This window comes from Protopterus annectens, chromosome 2.part0 (genome assembly GCF_019279795.1).
Source record: "Protopterus annectens isolate FY-2018-M chromosome 2.part0, PAN1.0, whole genome shotgun sequence".
In the NCBI taxonomy this organism is placed as follows: Eukaryota; Metazoa; Chordata; order Ceratodontiformes; family Protopteridae; genus Protopterus; species Protopterus annectens.
The window spans coordinates 59961538-59985510 of record NC_056728.1 but is presented as its reverse complement, the minus strand read 5'-3'; the positions used below and the strand labels follow the sequence as shown (position 1 = coordinate 59985510).

The window sequence follows — 23973 nt, the reverse complement described above, 5'->3', positions numbered from 1 at the left end:
CCATTACTGAAAAGCTGGTCATCTACTGGCCCCTGATGTCTTTAGACTTTAGCAAAACCTACTGTTTTGCTTTGTATTGACGGAATATTTGATGCAGTTACTTACCTTTAACATTGGTCAATTCACATTCCAACCTGAGCATGATACCACTTATCCTGTTTAGAATCTTTGACATCTCTTCTAAGAAGAAAGCTATCCTATCAGGACATCTTCCTCCTTGGGTAGACCGGTAAGATGCATATTCTACTGCCTGACTTTCTTTAAAGCAACCTTTTTACAAAGCAAGTTTGTTTGTCTTTTCGGCTTTTTCCCAGTTAGGGGTCGCCACAGTGGAACTCCGGTCTGCTAATGATTGGCAGTCGACTTTTATGTTGCCGAGTTGCCAGCCCGATGCCTAACCTACAGAGAAGGCACGCCCATTCACGCATGTCTTTCGGAGGCCACTCGACCGTGAGGAGGACATGCAGACTCCATACAGAAGGCACTCCAGCCGAGAATCGAACCAAGTACTTCACTTTATTCCTATTTGCACCTGTCTTGTCATTTTCTCTCTCTCCCTCTCCCTCTCTCTCTCTCTCTTTCTCTATCTGTCTCATGGCTGGCTAACATTTCTTTAACATTTCCAGCTTCATTCTATAAACAACTGTTCTCTCTCCCTCCCTCTCTCTCTGTCTTTGGCTCCTCTACACACTGTGTTCCTTCACACAAGCTTGACATCATCATTATGACTGCACACCCTGACAAGTCTGTTCTGAGCTTCTTTTTGATGTACTTACCTTACCTACCTATTTTCCAAGACACTGTCTCTCCACCAGCTCTCTGCACATTAGTTCCACACATTAACTACCATTATCTAAATTGCCAGAAAACCAAAACTACAAGAGGTCTAAATCATCAGGGGACCAACTGTGGCAGCAAAATGTTTACCTTTTGTCACAGAGTTTAACACCTGCAGAAAATTGCAAACATCTCTACAGCAAATAGAGATTAATTGCAAGATATATTGAATGAAGGTAAACCCAAGATTATTTGTCTCCTATTCAAAGGGGTAAGTGGACTGTGATTTGTACCATTACACAAGGCTGATATAGTTTGTACATTTATTAAAGGTGTGTGGTATGAACTCTGGAGAATACGTTGAGCTTACCTAAGAGGTAGTTCAGGCTTTGAAAAAAATATATACACTAAGCTGTATCAAACAATGCATTGTCACAGAAAAGTATCAATTTTTTTTTATATTCTACAGCGGTGCTAAATTTCTATGAGGCACATCACAGTACTAGCCTGAGGAAGAAAACCATGCTGGAGCTCTTCGACCACATTGAAGCTGATGATCGGTTTACGAAATGTATCAGCATTGGACCAGTATGTTGAATCTTTTATCCAATAGCTTTGTCTTATAATCTGCTTTTTATTCCCTATCTTTGTTTTGATTTCTTCTCTTATCTTATGCTAATGCACAATCTGCTGTAAAACTAAATTCTAAATAACATATTTTAATTTGATATAACACCTGGTCTAGGCTGCTGTGTAGTGAAAGCATTAAGAATCTTGTAAAGCAGGCATCAGATATTAATAAGCAAAATGGATGTTCTGTTAGCTGTGTAAATAAAATGATGATAAAGTACATTCATTTTTGTTGAAAGAGTATATTGCTGAATCCATGTATTGAACTATAACCTTTAACTTATTTTAATCAAAACAATTTATTTTCCAGAAAAATAATAGTACAATATCAGGAGAAAATATAAAGTCTCATATTATTGCAGTGTCTTTATATCACACAGAATAGTTTAATAACAAATTTTTAGTAAGTATTTGTTAAAGGATAGATACAGGGAGCTCTTCAGAAAACCATGGCTCACTGTGCAACCCTTTCTAGCAAAGTCTCTCAGTGCAGTATGAATGATTCAAGGACCATTCTAATACTACAGTGCTACAAAATCTAAAGCTGGTAGAGTTGCAGCTATTTACTGGATAATGCTGTAAGTTCACACAGACATAGCACGTAGAAACAAAGACACACACACACATAATTGTGTGCTAGGTTCCAGTCTGCATTTTCTACCTGGAGATTACATTTGAAAGTGGCTGTGGACTTGCCTTGGCCAGAATTTATGACATCCTTTGACATGGAACCACACAATAGGTTAGTGAACAAATTAGATAGACTATAAGTAACTTAGACTATAAGTAACTCCTTGGGATCTAGCAATGATAAAATATTAGTCAGAGATATGACAGAGAGAGAAAGAGCAATAATAAACTGTGTGCTCAGATGAAAAGAAGTGGCACACCATTGATTTAGTACAGGAACTGTCAGTTTTCTTTCTCTTTGTAAGTGACATTATAGAAGAGCAGAATACATTTTTTGAGGTTGACAAGTGTATACTACAGGGCTGATATAGAAGGAAGGTGTGGAAGTTAAGAAAATATACACAACTGGCAAGAAGACATGGCAGCTTAAATTTTATAGACTGATGCATCTGGGAAGGAAAAAACAAAAGAGAGAATACAGGGTGGGAATGGTAATAACAACAAAAGAGGAAAGCTACTGGAAAAAAGTAATATCAGGTGACACAGAGGTAAGCAGCCAGTGTGACAGGGCAACACGTTAGAAGGAGTTGAATACTGGGATGCCTAGGAAGAGTTATCATTAGCAGAAAACAGAGGGTCACTGATGTGGGACTACAGATCTTACAAAATGCTTAACTCCATGAAGTTGTGTGCTTATTCCAAGATGATGGATAACATCTTAGTAACTGGCTGCTACTGTTCTAACCTCTATTCCTGTCTAACAGTTTTGGGTAAGTTTGTATCAACGAGCAGTTCTAGATTTCATCAACAGAGATTGAAACCAGTGTCTTGTATGTCATTATTGCCAAAACTTAGATAAATTGTTTGTACAGCATATGTTACAGTGAATTGCTGTATATGATTTCCCTTTGAATATAGTGTAGTATTGTGTGTAATTTCATGTATTGTACCATCAGTACATGTTTTTATATGTATATATATATATATACATGTGTGTGTGTGTGTGTGTATGTGTGTGTGCGTGTGTGTGTGTGTGTGTGTGTGTGTGGGGGGTCTTCTTGACTTCACCAAAATCCCATTTCACTGAGACCAAATCACCTAAAGTTCATAACACTGAAAACGTCATTTCACTGAAACTCATTTCATTGAAAGCTTACAAAGCTACATTTCACAAGACTAAATGGCAAACCAAAGGCAAACAAACTCACAGAACTAAAGCCTACCTCCTTCCTCAACTTAAAAACTACTTATTTATCCTCTTAACAGAAACCAAACAATATAAAACCAAAATAAGTGGGGGGCTACACCCCACACCCCCAACATAGGGGGCTACACCCCCACACCCCCCAACGTGGGGGGCTGTGCCCCCTCCCAACTATATATATACTAACTCCAGGTTGCACTGCAGTGGGGATGAGGGCATATACCTTTTACTTGCCTCACAGTACTCTATACACTGCCACATCAAGTCTATAGCTTACAATTCGGTGAAATGAGATTCAGTGAAATTAATTTTCAGTAATTTGAATTTTAGGTGATTTGGTCTCAGTGAAATTAATGTTAGTGAAATGGGATTTCTGTGACGTGAAGTAGACCCATATATATATATATATATATATATATATATATATATATATATATATATATAAAACATATTATAATACCGTCTCTGTACTTGTTGTAAATGCATTGTTTTTATGTGTTGTAACTGTTTTGTGTTGTGTGTTAATCATGTTGTTGCCTATAAGACTAGGTCGTGGTTGAAGAAAATCCTTGGACCAGTTTACTTACTCAGTTAAAAGCAAAGCAATTAATTAATTATTACTGATAAGAATATATCTGCATTGTCTGGCATCCTTCAGTTAATCTGAAAAGTTCATTCTTGCTGGAGCATATTGGCCTATAACTGAGTCTCCTTTGAAAAGGTACCATGCTACAAGTACCTTCAGCTTTTATGTTGAATTGTTAGTGAAGACCGTTGGGAAAGCTAACAAGCAAAATCTTCAAAAACTGAGCTTTTAACCAACTGCATGATGCAGAGTTTTTTTCCTTTGAGTATGCCCCAGATGATCCAGGTTTGCTTGGTATTGTAAGCAGTGAAGGAACCAGTAAGAGATAGCGAGAAGTGAGTGACTGCCGCTGCCTCACTCATCTCAGAGGAGTGTGTTGGCTTATTATTGCCTGGTAATAGGCCATGATTGCATATCTTTTATTAGGGATGTGGAGGACAAGAGTCCCTGAAGTGCTGGGGGGGGGGGGGTGCTGTTGTGGGGAAGTGTGCACTGACGTACATTCAGAGTTATAATAGATGTTGCACTATGCATTCTGGAAAGTAGTGGAGCTTTACAAGGCATTCTAAAAGTCTGCTAAAAGTTGATGGATGATAACTGCAATCTCATGTTCTTAACTCCCTGTGGTGGTGCCTATGAATGTTAGATGGATTAAGTGAACTGTCAGTGTTATTGCTAACTCTTGCGTATTTCCCCATGGCAGTCTGATATTCACAGAGCTCCAGAGTGCCACCCTGATTATGCATGCATGGTTTCATGCTTGAACTGAAATGCTGCTACTGTGCTAATGTACAGCTTAGTAAATGCTCATGTCTCATTATTTGTGCTGCACTTTAGAACATGTACCTCTGCAGGCTGTCAGTTATGCATGGCATCAAGCTCCATCATTCTCAGCAGTATATGATGAGGTGCTATTGGCTGCTTACTTCCTCCCTCCCCAGGCAGCTCTTTTAGCTCCTGGGTCATCATTGTTTCCATTAGGGATTCATCCCTTTGTGTCACAAAGCTGGCAGCTAAAAGAGTACTCTTAACTTTCTTTGTGTTACTTTTTAAATTTCAGTTTCTTGATTTATTTTCCTTCTTGTCTTTAGACCGGAAGTAAGAGATTACCACAAATGCTCCTTTGGAACCATTGCTGTCAGCTGTATACATATTTTAGATCAGACATTTTGGGGAGAGAATACCCTTTCTTGAGTATTTCTGCCGTCATTCCTGACAGTCTAGGAAATAACTGCATTTAAGAACAGTTTAACTCTCTGTCATCAAATTTCAGTTCTCCTGTTGTTTGTTGAAGTATTAATTATCACAAAAATTAATACAAAAAACTTCTTGATGACTGGAATTTTTCTTCGTAATGCAGGATTAATAAGTGCCTCAGGCTTCTTGACTGCCAAATACTGTATTTATTTTCATATTTTATATCTACCTGGTAAATGTATAACACTGTTGCACTGTCTGTTCTTAAGCCAAAACCTAGTTTTCTGTTCCAGTTTTGTGTGTTCTTCTGTTTGATTATCTTGTTTTACAGTTATGGCAGTTTAACATTCATTCTATTTTTGTCTTTTTTTAAAGACCTTTTTTAAATTATCACTTAAGAAATAAGCACATATATATAAATAGTAAACAATGTTAACATTTTTCTATTTATACACTTTATACTATATTTTATTTCCTTATAACAACTGTCTTTCAGACAATCATTACGTACATTTTTCCATTCCCACCTTCTCTTAAATCTCACCCCTCCTCCTGAGCACTATTTTGCTTGTATTGTTCCCACAAATTTAATTTATTTTCATGTAGTTTGCTCCTTCCCTTTTCTAAAGATTCCTCTTTGTTTGTTTATCTCTTTTACAACATTCAGAAGTTCAGACACAGCTGGTTTAGATTTTGATTTCCATTTTCTAGTAATTGCTTTTTGGCAGCCAACAGAATTAAACTTAATAAAACCTTACCATGTCCAGGCATTTCAGATACTGTGATCCAGCTCAGCAGAATAATTTCTTTAGTTACAGCCAATTGCTCACCCGGTATTCCTGACAGGGAATTTTTAAAATATGTCCTTTCACTCCCAAAAAAACATGTTCTCAGTTACCTCTTTCTTTCTCATCACACCTCCAACATTTGCTATCTAGCTAAGGAAAATTTATTTGGCGTCTTCTTGGAATATATAAATACATATGCAAATGCTTCCAAGCAAAAATCCTAAGCCTTCTGGACTTTGTTGCATATTTGGAACTATACATATGACCTCCCATTCTTACCTTGTAAATTGCTTTTCCAGTCTCTCTTCACAATCTTTTTTTACCCTCCTCTGAATGATTAGTACAGTTATCATGCAATATTTTATATGCCATACTTATTGTTTCCTTTTAACAGATTATTTTCTAGATTCAACTAAAATCTCTACCAACACAAGTCTTTCACTTGGGACTCCCCTGTCCCTTTCTTTTTTGCATATAGTCTGATGATAATCCCTGATGAGGAATTTGGTCTCTTAATCTGCAATCTAAAAGACTTATTTGCCTTATCCCACTCTGTTATCTTTTTCTCTCTGATTATTTCTTCCCAGTACCTTGGTTCCTTTACCACTTTTCTCCAGTACATTCCATTCGCCTCTTGCCTGTTTTCTGTACCCTTACTTGTAATCATCCCTTTTGGACAAATATCTTTTCTCCATTCCCATGTTGGAATAGTTCTTAGAATATTTTCTTCAACTTTAGGAATGTAATATTCTGTATGGTGGCCATTATCCTCCTTAAGTATCTCCTTCCAAAATCCTACTCTCTGCTGCTTCATCACTACCATCCTTTCCCACTTTGAACTATAACATACTGCATGTATTATGTATATGAGCCTTAACTATGCAGGTCTAACATATCCTTTCAAATCAGGCAATTCAAAACCATCTTGTTCTGTTGAGAGGATCACCTTATCCTACTTCACCTGTGCCCTCTTTCTCTCTCAGATAAATTAATTCAACTCTTTATTAATTATAATCAACTTCTTCTGTGGTTGATAAAAATATGTCTGTTCTGTATATAAAACTAATGGGAATACAGACATTTTCACTACTTATATCTTACTATCCATATCCATAAACAAGACCATCCAGTTTCTCAGTTTTGAAATTATCTTTTGTTTAATCTCTTTCCACATATACTTAGCTGCATTAACAGAAGCTTTTTTAATCCATATTCCTAAATACTTAATTTTTATCATGTCCCCATAAATGTGGGTATTGCTGAACCAAGTCATGAGTGGTTACATAATTTACAGCCATAGCCTTTGTTTTATCGTCATTAGTTTTGAGACTTGAAACTATCTCAAAATGTTCCACAACACTGATATGTCCTTTTCTGGATTTATCAGTTACAAAATAGTATCATCTGCAAATAAAGCCAACATTTCTTGATTACTGTACCAGTTATGTCCTTGAATTTCTGAGTCTTTTATTTCCTTTGCCAGTTGCTCTAAATAAAAAGTAAATAACAAAGGGGAAGAGGACACTTCTGCCTGGTTCCTGTGTTCATACACAACTTATCAAAGAACCTGCCCACTTCAATTGTTTCCGATCCTTCATATATCTTCCTACTTAAACTTGTTATTGGAATATGAATGCTTTCATTGCCCTATTCATAAAATCCCAGCTTACTCAGGCTAATGCTTTATCTGCAGCAAGACCTATCAACAGCAGTGGTATTTTCTTACATTCTGTTTAACTCTGGATCATCATTGTTCTAATGTTCTCAAATGGTTTGCCCTCCCTCCACAAAACCACACTGATCCATACCTATCAGTTTTGGCAACACCTTTGCCATTATTTTAACTAGTTTAGATATAAACACTTTATAATCATGGTTTAAAATTGAAATGGGTCTGTATGAAAATTGAAATGGGTCTGTATGAGGCTGTGTCTGGTGGGTCTTTACCATCTTTGGGTAATAACAGCCACAGCAACTTTCTTCCAAAATGGTGGTGTTTCCCCCGCCTTTTAAAATACTCTTAAACAAAATTTTCCAGATTTTTATCACTTTCCACACTCCTAACATCCAAACTTCCACACCAATAGCATCTGTTCATGGAGACTTCCCTGCAGATTGATTATATATCACAGTTTTTATCTTGCTTCCTCCTATCTTAAATATTAGTTTTGAGCCTCCTCTTCCTCTAATCTTAGTATAATTAAGCCTTCCATAAATATTTCCATTTGTGCTATTTCTTGGATTTCCCAGTCTTCTTGCTTTATACAGACGTTTCATAACATTTCCAAAATGTTTCAGTGTTGTTCTTTCTTGATTTCCACATTTCTGTGTTTTATACAGATGTTCATAGAACTTCCATAATATCTCTAATACATCTGTAGGATCTCTGGTTATTTTTCTTGTCATAGGCTCCCTAAGTTTTGTGACACCCCTTTCTACTTTCTGTTACCTAAATTGCTGTACTAAAAGTTTTTGTGCTCTAGAGTTATCAAAAAATACTTGCCTAACAGCATTTTTCTAAACTCATGCATATTATTATGCAAATACTGTATTATTTTCACTTTAGTACTTTATAGTTGCTTCTGTTTTTGTTCTGAAAGATTCTCCTTATTCTTCAGTATTTTAACATTTGTCAGCTCTCAAAATAATTCTTATTATTTCTTAACTATATTTCTATTTCTTTTATTTCTACCCTTTTTAACTCCATTTTCATTTTATCCCACTCACTAGTTATCTGTTCTGAAGAAATCTGTGCTTTCCCTAATAACTCTTGAATAATTTCTATACCTATTCCTTAAATTCCTCTCTTTTAAACATGTAAGTGGGTAAGTGTCATTGTTTCATTTTTACTTCATTAAGTTGTATTTAACTTAGTTTTTATTGGAGCATGATTTGAAACAGTTATTGGATATGTGTCAAAGCTTTCAATTAAATCCACATGTTCACATAAAATATGATTTCAACCCAGTGTAGCCCAGTTATTGTACCTTGAGGAATAATATGTACATTCTTTCTGAATTCCTGTTTTTGGATTCATGTCTTCCATAACAGATATTTTTATAATTTTTTCTAGAAATCTATTCTCTTTTATTATATTTTATCTTCTAGTTCTTCCTGATACATCCTCACTATTGCAAATCAAGTTTCATTCCCCACCTATAAGTAATATTCCCTGCTGAAAGCTGATTATTCATCCAAACATTTTCTTAATGTTCATAATAGCTTTTGGTGGAATATAAATACATGCCAGCATAAACCTCTGCCTTTGCCAGCAGCATCTTACTCTCACAATTCTACCATTATTGTCTCTTTTCTTTCATCTGTCAGTATTGGAGTCCCCCTAGCAATCAATATTATTTCTCATATTTTCCTTTTGTGTCTGATATTCTGCTGAATATCCATCCTGTAATCATTTCTTTATCAAATTTGTATTCTTATTTCTTTCCAAATGTATCTCCTGAAGCATTGCTTTTTGCACTCTGCACTTCTTAATATAATTTAGTATTCTTCACTTTTTATCTGTATCTGTAAGGTCATTTGCATTCCACCTTTCTATGGATAGAGTAGCCATTATGATATAAAATATACTCTTTCTACCTATTATACATGAAGTTTTTTTATGTGCATTTCTAACCTTTGTCTTATATGCACACACACTACATTTTGGCAGGCTGATCTTTTATGCAGTTGCTTCTTATCTCCATTTGAACCTGTCACATTTTTTAAGACTTTTGCTTTAATGAAAACCCTCAAAGAAAAAAAGTATATACATTTTGAGAACACCACCATCTCTTATTAAGTTAGAACAAACACACAAAACTATGTACCTCTTCAACAAGTGAAGATTAAAGCTTCAGATAGGAACATTTTCCCCATATCAGCAGCTGCAAAGGTGCAACCTCATCTAAAAGTAAGGTTACCCATGCCAAAGTGCATGCTGCAGCCTGTTTTCTTGATTACACAGACTGCTGTCTGATCCTTTCTTATCTCCATTTCCATCCCTTGTGTGAAAAGCAGTTTGCATGCTTTCAGAAAACACTAACTTTTAGCCATAAGAAGTTTTGGCTACCTTTAAATAGAACTAAGTTATGCAATATTCTTTTAAATGTGTTAAAGGATTGAGGCTGCTATGGAGGCTACTGTTTCTTATTCACTTCTCATAATTTTAAACTTTATTCTTCACCTAATTGCTTGCCATTGTACCTTTAAGTTTTGCATTTCCCTCAGCAAATAGCTCAGAACTCTCAAGATTAATTGTTTGCACCCACAGACAACTTGTCTCCATGTAAAAGTAGTCAGCAATGAAAAAAAAAAACTAATAACTTTACACATGCAAAATTTAAATTTCACTTGAAGTGGAATGCACAGAATTTCCCTGGCTAACTGTCTTTAGCTGCAGACTTCTTGTTTCACATGACAGCATTTGGTAAAAAAAAAAAAAAAAGCTAATGTCTTTCCAGATGCAAGAAGCTTAGGATTTTTCATGGCTTTCATTATTTTGAGTTATTTTTCAAGCCTATTTGATTACAAAAATGTGTTTAACTACAACCAATGACATTATTCTAGGCATCCACCCTTGTTAAAAAAGGGAAAATATAATCTTAATTCTACATATAATCAGTACAGTGTTACACCTGACTCCCACCCTACCAGCCCAAGATCACAGAATTATATTAACTTAAACTTGCTTCTGTCCATCCTTTCTGTTCTTGTTACAGTGTAAAATGTACATGCCTTACAACTAAAAAACGTGTTTGTTTTACTTTAATATCTTTAACACATACAGCAGTCACTGAAACAACAACCCACATTTAAAATATCCCTGACTGCACACCACGCAAACTGTTTTACAGTATAAGGTGAGTTTATATTATGACGTGTGAAGAAAATGAAAACACTGTCATCTGTGTTAGCATGTCTGGCAGGAGATTTGCATATATTCCCAGATTAACTTGTATTGCATGCCAGCATGTCTGATTGTGAAATGTAGATTAGTTTTTGAGATGTTGAATAGGGAATCTGTCAATGTTTTGGTGCATTTCTGGTTGCACATGTTTGTGAGAGAGATTCTAAAGTACAAACTGCCTTTGGAGAATCAGCTAGTCAGTAGATGATGTCATTAGAATGTTCCTGGTTGCTAGGTGATTATTTGAACAGATGATTTACAGGAAAAATAACTTTTTCAAACAGCTGAATGTTATTTTTAAAATAAGACAGTTGAGACGGTTAATCTGGACTATAAAAGAGACTGCTGAAGTCAGGTGAAGGGCAGTTAGTTAAGAGTTGCTGTCAGTTACAGTGCTGTGCAGTAAATATCCAAAAAGGACTCGCCAAAAACTGTAAGCCTGCCTTTGCCTTGCGGTTATGTTTTAGATTAGATCAGGGCAGTATTCTCTAGTTAGAGTAGGAAAGTTTAGTTATTTAGATAGAATTTTTCTAAGATGATGGACTTCTATCCTGCAGTTTAATTTTTATATTTCTGGCGGCTGAATTCTGGTGTTTATTGAAAATTATTGATTTATATTTTGCAGTCATTTTGCTTATTAGTAAATGTTTTTCATTACTTTAAATTGTGGCTGGACAGTCACTATCTTCTTTAGAGATTGGAGAGTGTTTATGCCTGCTTGATACTCTCCAGGTCACCTTGAATGCCTGTCTGCTTCTGGTCATAGCTATCCTTTATTTTGATAAGTAATTTTTAATAGTTTGATCACCCTTTGAAGGGCGTGTATACCTGTCTGACTCTGGTGATAGCATTTACAATTTCTGTTGGGGGGGGGGATACAGCTGGAAATCTGTGTCAGGCTTCCTATAAGTGTTAGAGTGTGTGAGATTTAAATTTATTTTGAGTGTCATGAGTCAAAGGTCTTAAACTGGAACACATTGCTCCGAAGTGTATGATAAGGGATTACATTTGAGGTGAGCAGACGTATATAGTCCAGTCCCAGAAAATTGAGAGCGTTCCTGTTGTGCTCTTAAGGGAAATTGTGGAATTTTACACTTGTGTGCTGTGTTTTTGTGTTTTCTGTGACACTCCCATACTGGAGTCAGTGGTGGTGATTGAGGGTCCTTCATTACTCACCTAGGTTTTAAGTGGGGGATGTCACATTATTGATGGCAGTCTGGTGGGATATTAACCGGATGTCACATGATTTATACAAATACTAAGAAGAAAAATTGTTTTACTTACAGTTGCTTATTTTCCCTTTGTTGTCCTTGTAAGCATTAATGACAATAATGTGGGATATATGCTTTACACTCTACCCACAAGTTTAACAAAGTCAACTAAAGTTCATTGATTACCCAGATAGTTTTTTTTTACAAATGTGATTGATGATTTATAGTCTCCCATTTATTCACTAGTTTATATGTTGTCTTTTTCCTGATTATCTCCATCTCCCAAAACAAGACTCTGATTCAAATCCAAGGTACTTCTTTTGATTGTTTTAGTCAATTCCTGTGTTTTTTTCAATCTTTCAAGCATTTTCCTTTAGAACACTGGAAAAAGTTTCTCTGGAAAAATTTTCTTTAAGAACGTTATTGTCAGATGAATGAGAGGCAGACTCTCTTTGTGCTTACTGGCTATTTTTTTTTTGTTGGATAAACTTTATTCCCTCCTTAGCCTGTTCCAGATCAAAAAATGTCTTTGATCCTCCAAAAAATATATTCTGAAGACAGACTGATACAGAAGCTTGAATCTCATACCTACCTGTCAACATTCTCTGATTGCTAGGATAAATTTACTTAAGGTGTCCAGTGAGCAATCATTTTCCACAAACACTATGCTGTCTTCAATTTTTAATACTTTTCCCTTTTGTCACAGTTTTGTCAGGTTAAGCTCTTTCTGCTGGTATGATTCCATCTTTACTAAAACAGGTCTTGCTACTTTCTCATGGCCAGGCTTGGAACATACATTCATTGTGCTCTTTCAGTTATCAAATGCTGCTGTGGAACACCAGTTCTGTTGTTTATTTGTGTTTTCATAAAAGTATTACAGTTTGTTCTTTCCAGTTTCTCTGGTACAGCAGAAGATCTCAGCTTTTCTTTGTACATTCTGTCTTCTAACTTTACTGTTTTTGAAACCACTGTTCTTGAGAATTATCATGCTCAGTAGCCTTTCTTCATGTCAGCTTTTGATTTTTGCAGTTTTATTAGGTCATCTGAATAGCTAGTTAAATGTGACTACATTCAATTTATTTTTTCCTCTAACTATCTGGAAGCCATCTCTTGAACCAAAGCTGAAACTTGAACTGCTTTTTGTTGACCCAGCCATAGGATTCTTTTACCCAGTGTTCTCTTCAGCTTTTCTGGTCTGATTTTTTTAAGGTTCTCCAGTTTTCTTCTTTGCTGGCATTCAGGCAGGAAACTTGCTTGTCAATAAACAAAATTTACCGAAGCTTATAATTTCACTAGTTTTGTTTTCTCATTTTCTGTTTTTACACTTGGAGAGCTGAAATTAAGCATTTGATCAGTGTGCAGCCATCTTGGAAGTTCAACATTCATTCTGCTTTCTTTTTTTCTTACCAATGCCTGTAGCCAACCAGCTTTAGCATGACTCATCCATTTCTTTCTTTCCTGTTTTGGATGAGATCTGGTCAAATGAGGCCACAATCCAAGCAACTGTCAGGGATGTTTTGCTATAGTCATAAATCTGTGTACATAGGACAGTCTTGGTTGTTTTTTCATGGAATATTGGTGACTGACATATGCTGCTTCTTTGCATGAATAGACAGAACCCAGCTATAAAAAGATCATGCAGTTATATTCATGGCCCTTCACTCTACAATTTGCAGCTGCCATCCTGCACCAGTTACTAGGTTGCCTCCCTACCCTTCCATGTATGAGAGACTGGCACTGGCCATTCAGTTCTGCCCTCTCCAGCTGTCTGTTCCAGTGCTTAGTCACTGACTGATTTCAGGTCACCTTGGTCATAGTGAGAAGTTTATCCTTGTGTGCCAGTGAACTGACAAAGCCACTTGTACTCTTTGTTGTATTTTTACATTTCTGTTTTCAGCTTCACTCCCAAATATATGAACTAAATATTTCTCATGATGTATGAACTTATTGCAGTCTGGAAACATAATGTTTTGTAAACGTTGTACTTTGATTTGAAATTTCTGTTCTGCTTGTATCTTGGGTCATGGGTGAAGATCTGTGCTGGATCAGACCATTCACCCATTATTGAATTTAAATAAATAATAAATCAAGACCTTCTTTAGAGACATCTTGCATGTCTCACATCTGGAGTAATGTGTGCAGCTTAGGTGACCAGTCATTGCAATGACATTGGATTGTTCAAAGGATGACAATACAAGTGATACAGTCTTCTGTAGAATCTGTTTATAGAAAAACTGGAAGAAGTTAATGTGTATACTCTTGAGGAAAGAAGGAGGGGGTTGAGCATGATAGAGACTATGTAGCTGTTTAAGAGAATCTAAGTGAGTTACTGTTTCCTTTCAGAAGTAAGGATATATAAGAACAAGAAAACACAAGTTGATGTTATAAGGCTGCCAATGTAGTGAGAGGAAACAGTATTTCATGTAGGGCAGAACACAATAGGATCTACCTTCCAGCCTGCCATAAACTGTTAGAATGCTTCAGAGAAGCTAAAGGCAAGTCTCAAGAGGGCTAGAAAAGATAAACGGACACAAGCTCTTGGCTAAGTAGAATATATATGTTATCTATTAGATTAGATATACCAAGTATTCTTTATCTCTTGTAAAGTATACAGTTCTGTAGACTGATTCTTCTGGAACACAATATAGTACTGTTCTATAAAATGATGCTTCAGTGAACATAGCAGTGTTAATCCTTTTGTGAGCACAGAACAGTACTGATGCTTAATGCTTTACCTGTGTTCATAGTGTGATACCAAAATTTACTAGTAAAATTTGAGAACTGCATTTAGTACACTTGTAGGAAGATTTTGTGGATAATCTTCCTTACTTTGCAAGGTATATATTGCAGTTGGGTAATGCAGGTAATCAGAAAATTGGTTCACAAATTAGAGGAATTATTGATAAGAATCATCTCAAAATGTCCTGCACCAACAACTGCTCTATATAACGAGTCTGCAAAACTATTCAGTTAATATGTCTCATAAGTATATGATTATTTGATGCACATGGTTTCCTGCCCTTTATACAAAGTAATTTATAGTGCCCTGTGTATTTAAATAGTCAGTATGTGAAATAAATTATAAAATGCCATAAGAGTTTATGTCACAAGTAACTCCTATTTCTTTAAAATGCAGCATTTCTGTCAAGATTACAGCAAACTAACTTAATTTTGTGCAGTAATCACTGTTTAATTCTGCTGCAGAATTACATTCATGTTTTGTCTGGAGAATTTTAAATCTTAATATGTTACATTGTTGTATGTGACCTTTTAACTATTACAGCAAATGGAATACGGAAGTTTGCCTTTATAGTACCTCCCATATGTACTGAGCTCCTCACTGTTTTGGTGTCAGAACAAAGTTTGGAAAAAGCTGTAACATAGCAATATAAAGGCTTGTTCTGGGTGAGCTACTGTACTTCCCTGAGTATAAGCAGCATTCTGTGAGAGATCCAGCACTTAAGTGAATCAGCCATGCAAATGTAACATCTCTCGGCAGTCAACTGCTTTGCTTACATAATTAGCTATAATAACAGGGAAGAAGTAGCAGGCTCCCTCAGAGGTGTGGCCATCTGAAATGTCCAAGACAATTAAGCTGGATACTCGAAAGAAAAATATTCTTTAACCCCCCCGCCCAGCTGGTGTTAAGGAGTCCCAAGATTAATGGTACTGTTTTGCAAAAGGGCTTTTCAAAGCTTTGCAATTTTGTACAGTCTGCTACAACAATTTGCTCACATTTAAGAGAAGAAGGTTTAACTTTTCTTCTGAAGAAGAAATTCTTTAAGACTTAGAAGAGAAAGCTGTAAATTATGTGGAACAAGTCTCCTCTCCAGTCCAGTTTGAATCAGAATCTGATCAAAATAACTCTTCTGATTCTTCTGTTGAGTAGATTTCTTTCTCTGACAGTATTTCCAAAGTGAAAGACCTTTTTAAAAGGGAAGAAGACTGTTCAGAAACACGGAAGAGGTACTATTACCTCCTTAAAATCGAACCTCCAATGTTCCTCCTTTTCTTGGGGCTTTGAAGGATGCATTCAATTCATGATGTTCTTCCCCTGTTGCCTAATACCCTGCACCCAAGAAGCCTTGACTGTGAGAGTTTATAAAGTACCAGAATCACATAAATACCTCTTCAGAAATCCTCTGACAGACCCTGCTGTCATCTCTGAGGATAAGGATGGAGCTTCTAAACCATCCTACAACCAGGACATTAGCTAGATTTTATGAGAAGGTTTATAACTCTTCATTCATTAGCTTCAGAGCTGAAAATTAAGCCCAAATGGCCAAATTCCTCCTTGCCCCATTCTCACATGTATATCAAATAATGTTTAACCTGTCTGCTTCTGGTTGTAAATCTTCACTAAGTTCCTTTCATCCACATTTCGGATCACAAAGCATTCCCTGAAGTGCTGATCTGATGTCAATTTCCATTCATCCTTGACATATGGTTTTGGTTCTGAATGTTGGAACCGACTCAGCCATTACAACAGCCTGCAAGAACCAAAACCTATTGAGCTTAAGTCCTACCCAGAATGCTCCTCTCCAATTTACTTCATATCTCGTTTGCCACTTTTCTGTGACAGACTTGTTGCCAACTAGCTCTCAAGGTAAGTGTTATTTTTCCTTTGTATCTCTAGTTTTTGTATTGTTATAAGATTTTATTTCCTGTAATATCATTGTTGTGCTTGGAGGTAGTTTCTTCGGAGTGGGGAGGGACAATGATTTTGAGGCGGTCTTTTTCTGTTCTGGGCTCCCTTCCCTCTTCAGGGGGACCAGATTTCCAGGCCATAGAGAGGTTCCTGTCTACTGTGGGCGTTCAGTCAGCTCCTTCCCTGTCAGAGCAGTCTGCCGATCCTTCCCCTCATCCAGAGTTTCATCCAATTTCAACACCTGGGTAATGAGCGCTGAAACTGCAGGAGTCACCTATTCAGGTTCTGTCTTCTTCTGATACCTCCCCAGATTGTCCCACTGAAGAGGTTCCTCAGAACAGGAAGCGTAAGAGGAAATACCTAAATTCCTCTGAGGAATTCATCACAGAGGACACTGATTTTGATGAAGGGGAGGGTTCCACACGGTCACCCCTGGAAGAAGTCTCCTTTGGAGATATCCTTGAGATCCTTAAACAGAGGGGTGGCTGGATGTCCCAAAAGCCCTTTTCAGAGGAGTCAGTGTACCTGCAGACTTTCAGTGTTCAACCATCTACCTGTTGGGCAACTCTGCCCGCTGACGAGCTCATTAAGTTGCTCTTGCAGTGGGTGTGTGAGGTTTCTGACACTGTAGAACCCATCCCCAAGAGACCAGACAAAATTCTAACCGCACCCAATGATCATCAGTTTTGGGCAAAGGGATTGGCAGTAGAGGCCATGGTGATAGCGGTGGCCACAAAAAAAAGTAACTGGCAGAGGAAAGAAAGTGTATCGGACGATGGATAGTTTTAGCAAGTGGGTTTACGCTTCATCGACCTTTGCATTACAGTCTTTGAACTTTATGGCACACTTCACCAGATTTCAAAGGGATCTGATTAAAAAGCTACCAGATACCCTAGCAGGAGCCACGTCTGATGAAGTCCAAGATAAGGTTGCTTCTCAGTTAGCCACCCTAGAGTCCATTTCACATTCGTCCATGAGGCTCATAGCACATGCAGCCAAAGGGACAACTAGAGCAGGATTGGGTGTAGCTATAAGAAGACATGCCTGAATGTACTTGTGCAAATTTGTGGAGGTATTCAAGTCTTCATTCTTCAATGCCCCCTTTGATGGATTGCCCCTTTTTGGCCCTAAAGTTCTAGAAAGCTTGTCCAGGTGTGAAAAAGATGAAATGACCATTTCTGCAATGGGCATACATTTTTCTACTTCTCAACAGCCCTATTCTAGGGATCAAGGGAATGGGAAAATGTGTTGTGTTTTGCTACTTAAGTTTTCTTTTTATCGGTGACATTACAGTTGAATAACATAATCATAGTGTTTTTGGTTCGAAACTGAGATGACAATAATGCTGGATTCTGCCTCACACAATTATGTTGTCTGTCTTCAAGAAGAACATTTGCAGCATAATACCTGGACAAAATGCTAAGCAGTGTGCTACCCTGAAAAAGTAAGAGGATGGAAGACTACCTTAATGCTTTATCTGATGAAATCTCTTTGTCTAAAATTGAGACAAAAGCGTTTATCTTGTTTTAACAATAAAAGATTTGGTTGCCCAAAGGAGAAGTGTTTGTGGTCGTGTTTTGCCTGCCTGCCTTCTACCTGGCTTTTCTTGGATTATTGGTTTCGTTTTTGCCTTGGTGTGGTTTTTTTGTTACTTTTATCTAATTTATTTTGTTTATGTTTTTTACATATCATTTATGTTTTTAAAATGAACTTTAAACACTACTGTTGCTCCTTTCTGGGCATAAAACATTGCTAACACTTTGTACACAGTACAATGGGGATGCATCTGTGTACACTGCACAATGTTAATGCTTTTCCTGTGAACTGATTTTGTTTATCAGCATAGATTAGTACTGATGTTCTTCGTGTCACATTGCTGCAGTCATAACCATTGGGTAGTCCGCTGTCCTCGGTCGGCCCGAATACCAAAGAGCTAGGCTGGCGTCGGTCATTGTCGCCCAGAACTGACGTCAGTACGTATTGGTACTTAAGCGCATGACCGACGCCATATCCTCAGTCTTTCTTGCCGCGTGGTCCGAAGCAGAAGCAGCGTTTGCAAGTGCCGTTCGGCGTTCTGAAATTTTCATATTTCGAGTTTCAGACTGAAGACCAAGTTGAGCTAAGTACCCCGTTGGGGAAATTTTTGTCTTTTCTTGCCTCAGTTATCCGGATGTCAGAAAAAGTTAATAATTGCATTTCTTGTGGGAAACAGATACCTCATAGGGACTATCATTCTTTCTGTATTCCTTGCTTGGGGCCTGAGCACGACGTGGTCGGGTGTCGCTTTTGCGCTAGATTTAATAAGCGCACCATTAAATGCAGATTAGACTGTGCCAGGCTTGTTTTTGGTAAGGGGTGTAACTATAACATGCCGTCGGATCCTCCGACGCCCGCTACTGCTAAATAGCGCAAAGATAAATCTTTGAGGTCTAAACCGGATGAGTCGTCCGTTGCGGACGCCGGTTCTTCGGAGCCTCCGGTTGAATCTGTGGATCCAGCCGAGGTTTCGGTTGAATCCCAGGGGGAACCTTTACTTTTACAGGAGTTGGCTTCTCCAGAGTTAGGCCCAGCTGAGGGTGCTTCCCAGGTATCAGTGGTGCCATCTTTGCAAAAGGTTGTTAGGCCTTCTACTTCAGTGGCTAAAGGCCATTCTAAGGCTAAATCTGGTTCTGTGGGCCCTGGTCATACTTCAGGCTCTCCTACCCCTGTTCCAAAGAAGCATATGTTGAAAATGGCAGAGGATTTGATTACTTTAATCAGGGGTTCTATGCCCCCCCCAGAGAAGAGGCCCAGGGTGGAGCCAGAGTTAGAGGGGATGGAGCATTCTTCAGACTACTCTGATTCTTCAGCTGAAGAAATTCAGGATTTCCCTTCTTATTCAGATTCGGAGGCAGAGGACTCCTGTCCTTCTGCTTCTCATCCAGAGGATTTTTCTTTTTCTGAAACTTTACATTCCATGAGGGAACATTTCAAGTGGGAAGGTCAGGATTTCTCTGACTCTCGGAAAAGGCTTAGGGAATTTTTGTTTCTGCCTCAACATAGGCCCCTGGCTATTCCTCCTGTTTTAGATGTTGTTCAGGATGTTTTTTCTGAGTCTTCCCTTAACCCTGATTCTTTGCCTCCTGCCCCTGTTAAGCCAGATAGGTATTACAGAGTTCCAGAGGCACATAAGTATTTGTATAAGAGTCCTAGAGCTGACCCAGAAACTATTATTCAAGGTCCGAAGGGTGTTAGGGCTTCGGTGGCTAAGAATCCTGTTCCTGTGGATAAAGATTCTAGAGCATTAGATAGGTGGGGGAAAAAGTGTACACCTCCTCTACGTTAGCTATGAGGGCTTTGAATTGCCAATTTCATATGCTGAAGTATCAGAATTTTTTGTTAAGCCAATTGAAGGCTAAAGTGGATGCCTTATCTGAGGGTATAGAGTGTAAGGAGCTCCAGGAGTTGGTACATGCATCAGATCAGGTTGGCAAACATTCTTTGCAGTGTGGTTTTGATGCCCTTCAGGCTTCTTCCAGGGTGGCTGCTACAGGGTCAGTAATTCATAGACATGCCTGGCTTAAGGAGCAAAATTTGTCAGAGCATGTTAAAGCTCGGATTTTGGATGCTCCTCTACAATCTGAAGTACTTTTTGGTCCTCCTGTGGAATCAGTTTTGAAAAAGATGGAAGATAAGGCTAAGTCTATGCAGGCAGTCAAGGATTTTATGCAGGTGCAGCCCCCTAAGTTTAGTAGGAATTGGCCTGCTAGAGGATGGTCTTATCCTTCATCAGATTATCAGTCTAAGGGCAGGTCTAGACGTGGTAGAGGCAGGACTCACGCTCAGGGTTCTTTCAGACCTAGGACTTGGGAGTTCTCCTGCACAGTCCTCTGGTGAGGGCAGGGGTCAGTCCTTTCGTAAACAGACCCAATGACATGTGTCTTCCGCTGCCAGACCCTTCTTTACTGGCAGCTCCTCTAGGAGGAAGGTTGGGACTTTTTCATCAAAACTGGCATTTGGTCACCCAGGACAAATGGGTGTTGGATATTATAAATCTAGGTTACAAGTTTTATTTTCACACTTTTCCTCCGTTCCGAGGCATGCCGGATGTGCCTCCTCAGCAAAGGCGGGAGGCTCAGGAGCAAATTTCCTTGCTTTCAAAGATGAGGGCAATTCAGGTGGTCCCTCTGTCAGAGGTGGGCCTAGGGTTTTATTCCCGTCTATTCCTAGTGCCAAAGAAAGGAAACACTTGGAGGCCGATTCTGGATTTGTCCATTCTCAATACCTACCTAGATATTCCAAAGTTCAAGATGTTAACTCTACAACAACTTCTGCCCATGCTAGGCAAAGATCATTGGATGGTGACCCTGGATCTCAAAGAGGCCTATCTTCACATACCTATCAGGCCCAGTTGCAGGAGATTCCTGAGGTTTCGGGCTGGTACTTCTCATTATCAGTTCTCTGCATTGCCCTTTGGTTTATCTACTGCGCCCAGGGTATTCACAAAGGTTCTGGCTCCTGTAATAGCCTTCTTCAGACAGAGGGGAATACAAATTTATCCTTATCTGGACGATTGCCTGATTCTTGCTCAAAACAAAGACAAGTTACTACAGCATCTTCAGTATGTAATGGCAGTTTTAAGGTGCCTAGGGTATTCTGTGAACGAAATAAAGTCCAGTCTAGTGCCTTCTCAGGACATGTGCTTTCTGGGTGTGAGACTGAATACAGCTTCTCAGATGGCATTTCTGACCCCGGACAAACAAAGATCTCTTCATCTGTACTTCCAGCAATTATCAACAATGTCCAGGCTGACTGCAAGGACAGTCCTTCAAGCCTTGGGGTTCATGGCATCTTGCATTCTAGTACTTCCCAATGCCAAACTGCATATGAGGAAGCTACAATGGTATCTCAAAAGTGTGTGGACTCAACACTGCCACGGTTTGGACAAAGTCATTCGGATTTTACCTTGCATCCAGAAGGAATTCTTGTGGTGGGCTCAGGAATGTCACCTAAACAAGGGACTATCTGTGTCCCAACCAGAGGCAAGTCAGATTCTAACGACGGATGCCTCGGATTTGGCTTGGGGAGCACACTTCAATGGGAAATGGATACAAGACATGTGGCCTCCCAGACTTCTACATTTGCATATCAACATGAAGGAAATGTTAGCAGTCCAATTTGCCTTGATGGCCTTCAAGGACCTACTTCAGCCGGGACAGGTGTTGATTCGAACAGACAACACAACAGTCATGTGGTACATCAACAAGCAGGGAGGAACCCATTCTTATCCCCTTTGCAGACAAGCAATGATATTGTGGGAGACTGCTCTAAGTTTACACATCAATCTTCAAGCACGGTTCCTGCCAGGGGCACTGAATTCACTAGCAGATGTATTGAGCAGGCAAATTGTGGATCCCCACGAGTGGAAACTGGATCCTCAGGTTTTCAAACAGTTGACAGTGGCTTGGGGAACTCCAGACATAGATCTGTTCGCTTCTCCACTAAATTTCCAACTGCCAAAATTTTGCACAAAGATGTTTCACCCAAATGCTTGGAAATGGATGCTCTATCTTTCAGTTGGAACAACCTTCACGTTTATGCTTTTCCTCCTCTGCCTCTTCTCCCCAAAGTACTCTTGAAAGCCAGGCGGGACAAACCTTGCATGATTCTAATAGCACCAGATTGGCCACGTCAGCATTCGTATCCTCTGCTGAGGAGTTTAATTCAGGAGCCTCCTTGGCCTTTGCCTCAGATTCCTCATCTACTTTCCCAGACAAACACTCACTTACTCAATGTCAGAGTGCAGTCCCTGCATCTAGCTGCCTGGCGTATTCTGTAATGGAGCCGGTAGGGTCTCAGCTTCCTCAACAGGTTTTGAATGTCATTTTGGAAGCAAGGCGGCCTAGTACTCGAAAGGTTTATGCGGATAAATGGAAGAGATTTTTTCTTTGGAGCACAACAAAGGGCTTTGATGTTTCAGTGCCTAATTTGAGTTTTGCACTTCAGTATCTTACTGAGTTACTGGACAAGGGTTTGTCCTTCTCTTCTGTGAAGGTTCATGCTGCAGCCATTTCTGCTCACTGTGATTGTGACCCTCCTTTATTTTCTCACCCTTTGTTCAAACAATTTCTTAGAGGGGCAAAGAATATAAGACTCCCACGCAGAGCTCCTACTCCTTCCTGGGATCTCAATTTTGTGTTAGAAAAGCTTACTTTACCTCCTTTTGAACCTGCAGCTACGTCTGACTTGAAGTTTTTGTCTTGGAAGACTGCTTTTTTGTTGGCCATTACTTCTGCTAGGAGGGTATCTGAATTGCAGGCACTCATGGCAGTTGAACCCTTTTTGATTTTCCATAAGGATAGAGTTTCTTTGCGTACTAACCCTACCTTTATGCCTAAAGTGATTTCTAATGTGGCCTTGAACCAGTCTATTCATTTGCCTACTTTTTATGCTGATCCCCAAAATAGGGGGGAAAAAGTCTTGCATTCTTTGGATATCCACAGGCAGCTACGCTATTATTTGAGCAGAACTAAGGAGTTCAGGCAGACTCAACAGTTATTTGTTTCCTTTGCTTTGGGTTCACAAGGGAAAGCTGTTTCAAAGCAGACTATTTCTAAGTGGATTGGTCAATGTATTGCTTTTTGTTATTCTTATCATGGGAAAAATGTTCCTGCTGGAATCAGGCCTCATTCTACTAGGGCTACTGCCACATCTACTGCTTTTTTGAGGGGGGTAGCTACTAAGGATATTTTGGAGGCAGCTACTTGGAGTTCTGTACACACCTTTACTAAGCATTACCATCTCCCTCTTTATTCCAAGTCCAGGGCTGGGTTTGCCACTGCAGTTTTACAAGGTATGTTAGCAGCTCCTAATGCTTTTTAGTTTGCCAGCCTCCCTTTTCCTTTGCTTTGGGATTCTACCCAATGGTTATGACTGCAGCAATGTGAGACGAAGAACATAGTACAGTTTTGTACCTACCATAAATGTAGATGTTCGAGGATCTACATTGCTGCAGTCCTATTTTCCCTCCCTCCTTCCCCACTATAATTTGTAGGGGCTGTGTTTCTTTTGGGGTATTTACTTTTTTGGCTCTGGCCTTTCTTTTGTAGGCCTTCTGACATCTGGGGCAAGAAAGACTGAGGATATGGCGTCGGTCATGCGCTTAAGTACCAATACGTACTGACGTCAGTTCTGGGCGACAATGACCGACGCCAGCCTAGCTCTTTGGTATTCGGGCCGACCGAGGACAGTGGACTACCCAATGGTTATGACTGCAGCAATGTAGATCCTCGAACATCTACATTTATGGTAGGTACAAAACTGTACTTTTTTTTTCTGTGAAACAATACTATTGTGAGAAAAACAGAATAGTAGTCCTGTTGTAAATGTAACACAGTACTGATACTACTATGAATGA

The 23973-nt window shown here is 38.8% G+C and overlaps 1 protein-coding gene across 3 annotated transcripts in view; it reads left to right on the top strand.

Moving 5' to 3' along the window:
* Positions 1-23973, top strand: part of LSS (lanosterol synthase) — a 787682-nt gene that overhangs the window by 281980 nt on the left and 481729 nt on the right. For all 3 annotated transcript variants that reach the window (XM_044060550.1, XM_044060549.1, XM_044060551.1), the window contains one exon: positions 1247-1365. In XM_044060550.1, coding sequence (XP_043916485.1) covers positions 1247-1365 — 119 coding nt within the window. The remainder of the gene's footprint in view (positions 1-1246; positions 1366-23973) is intronic.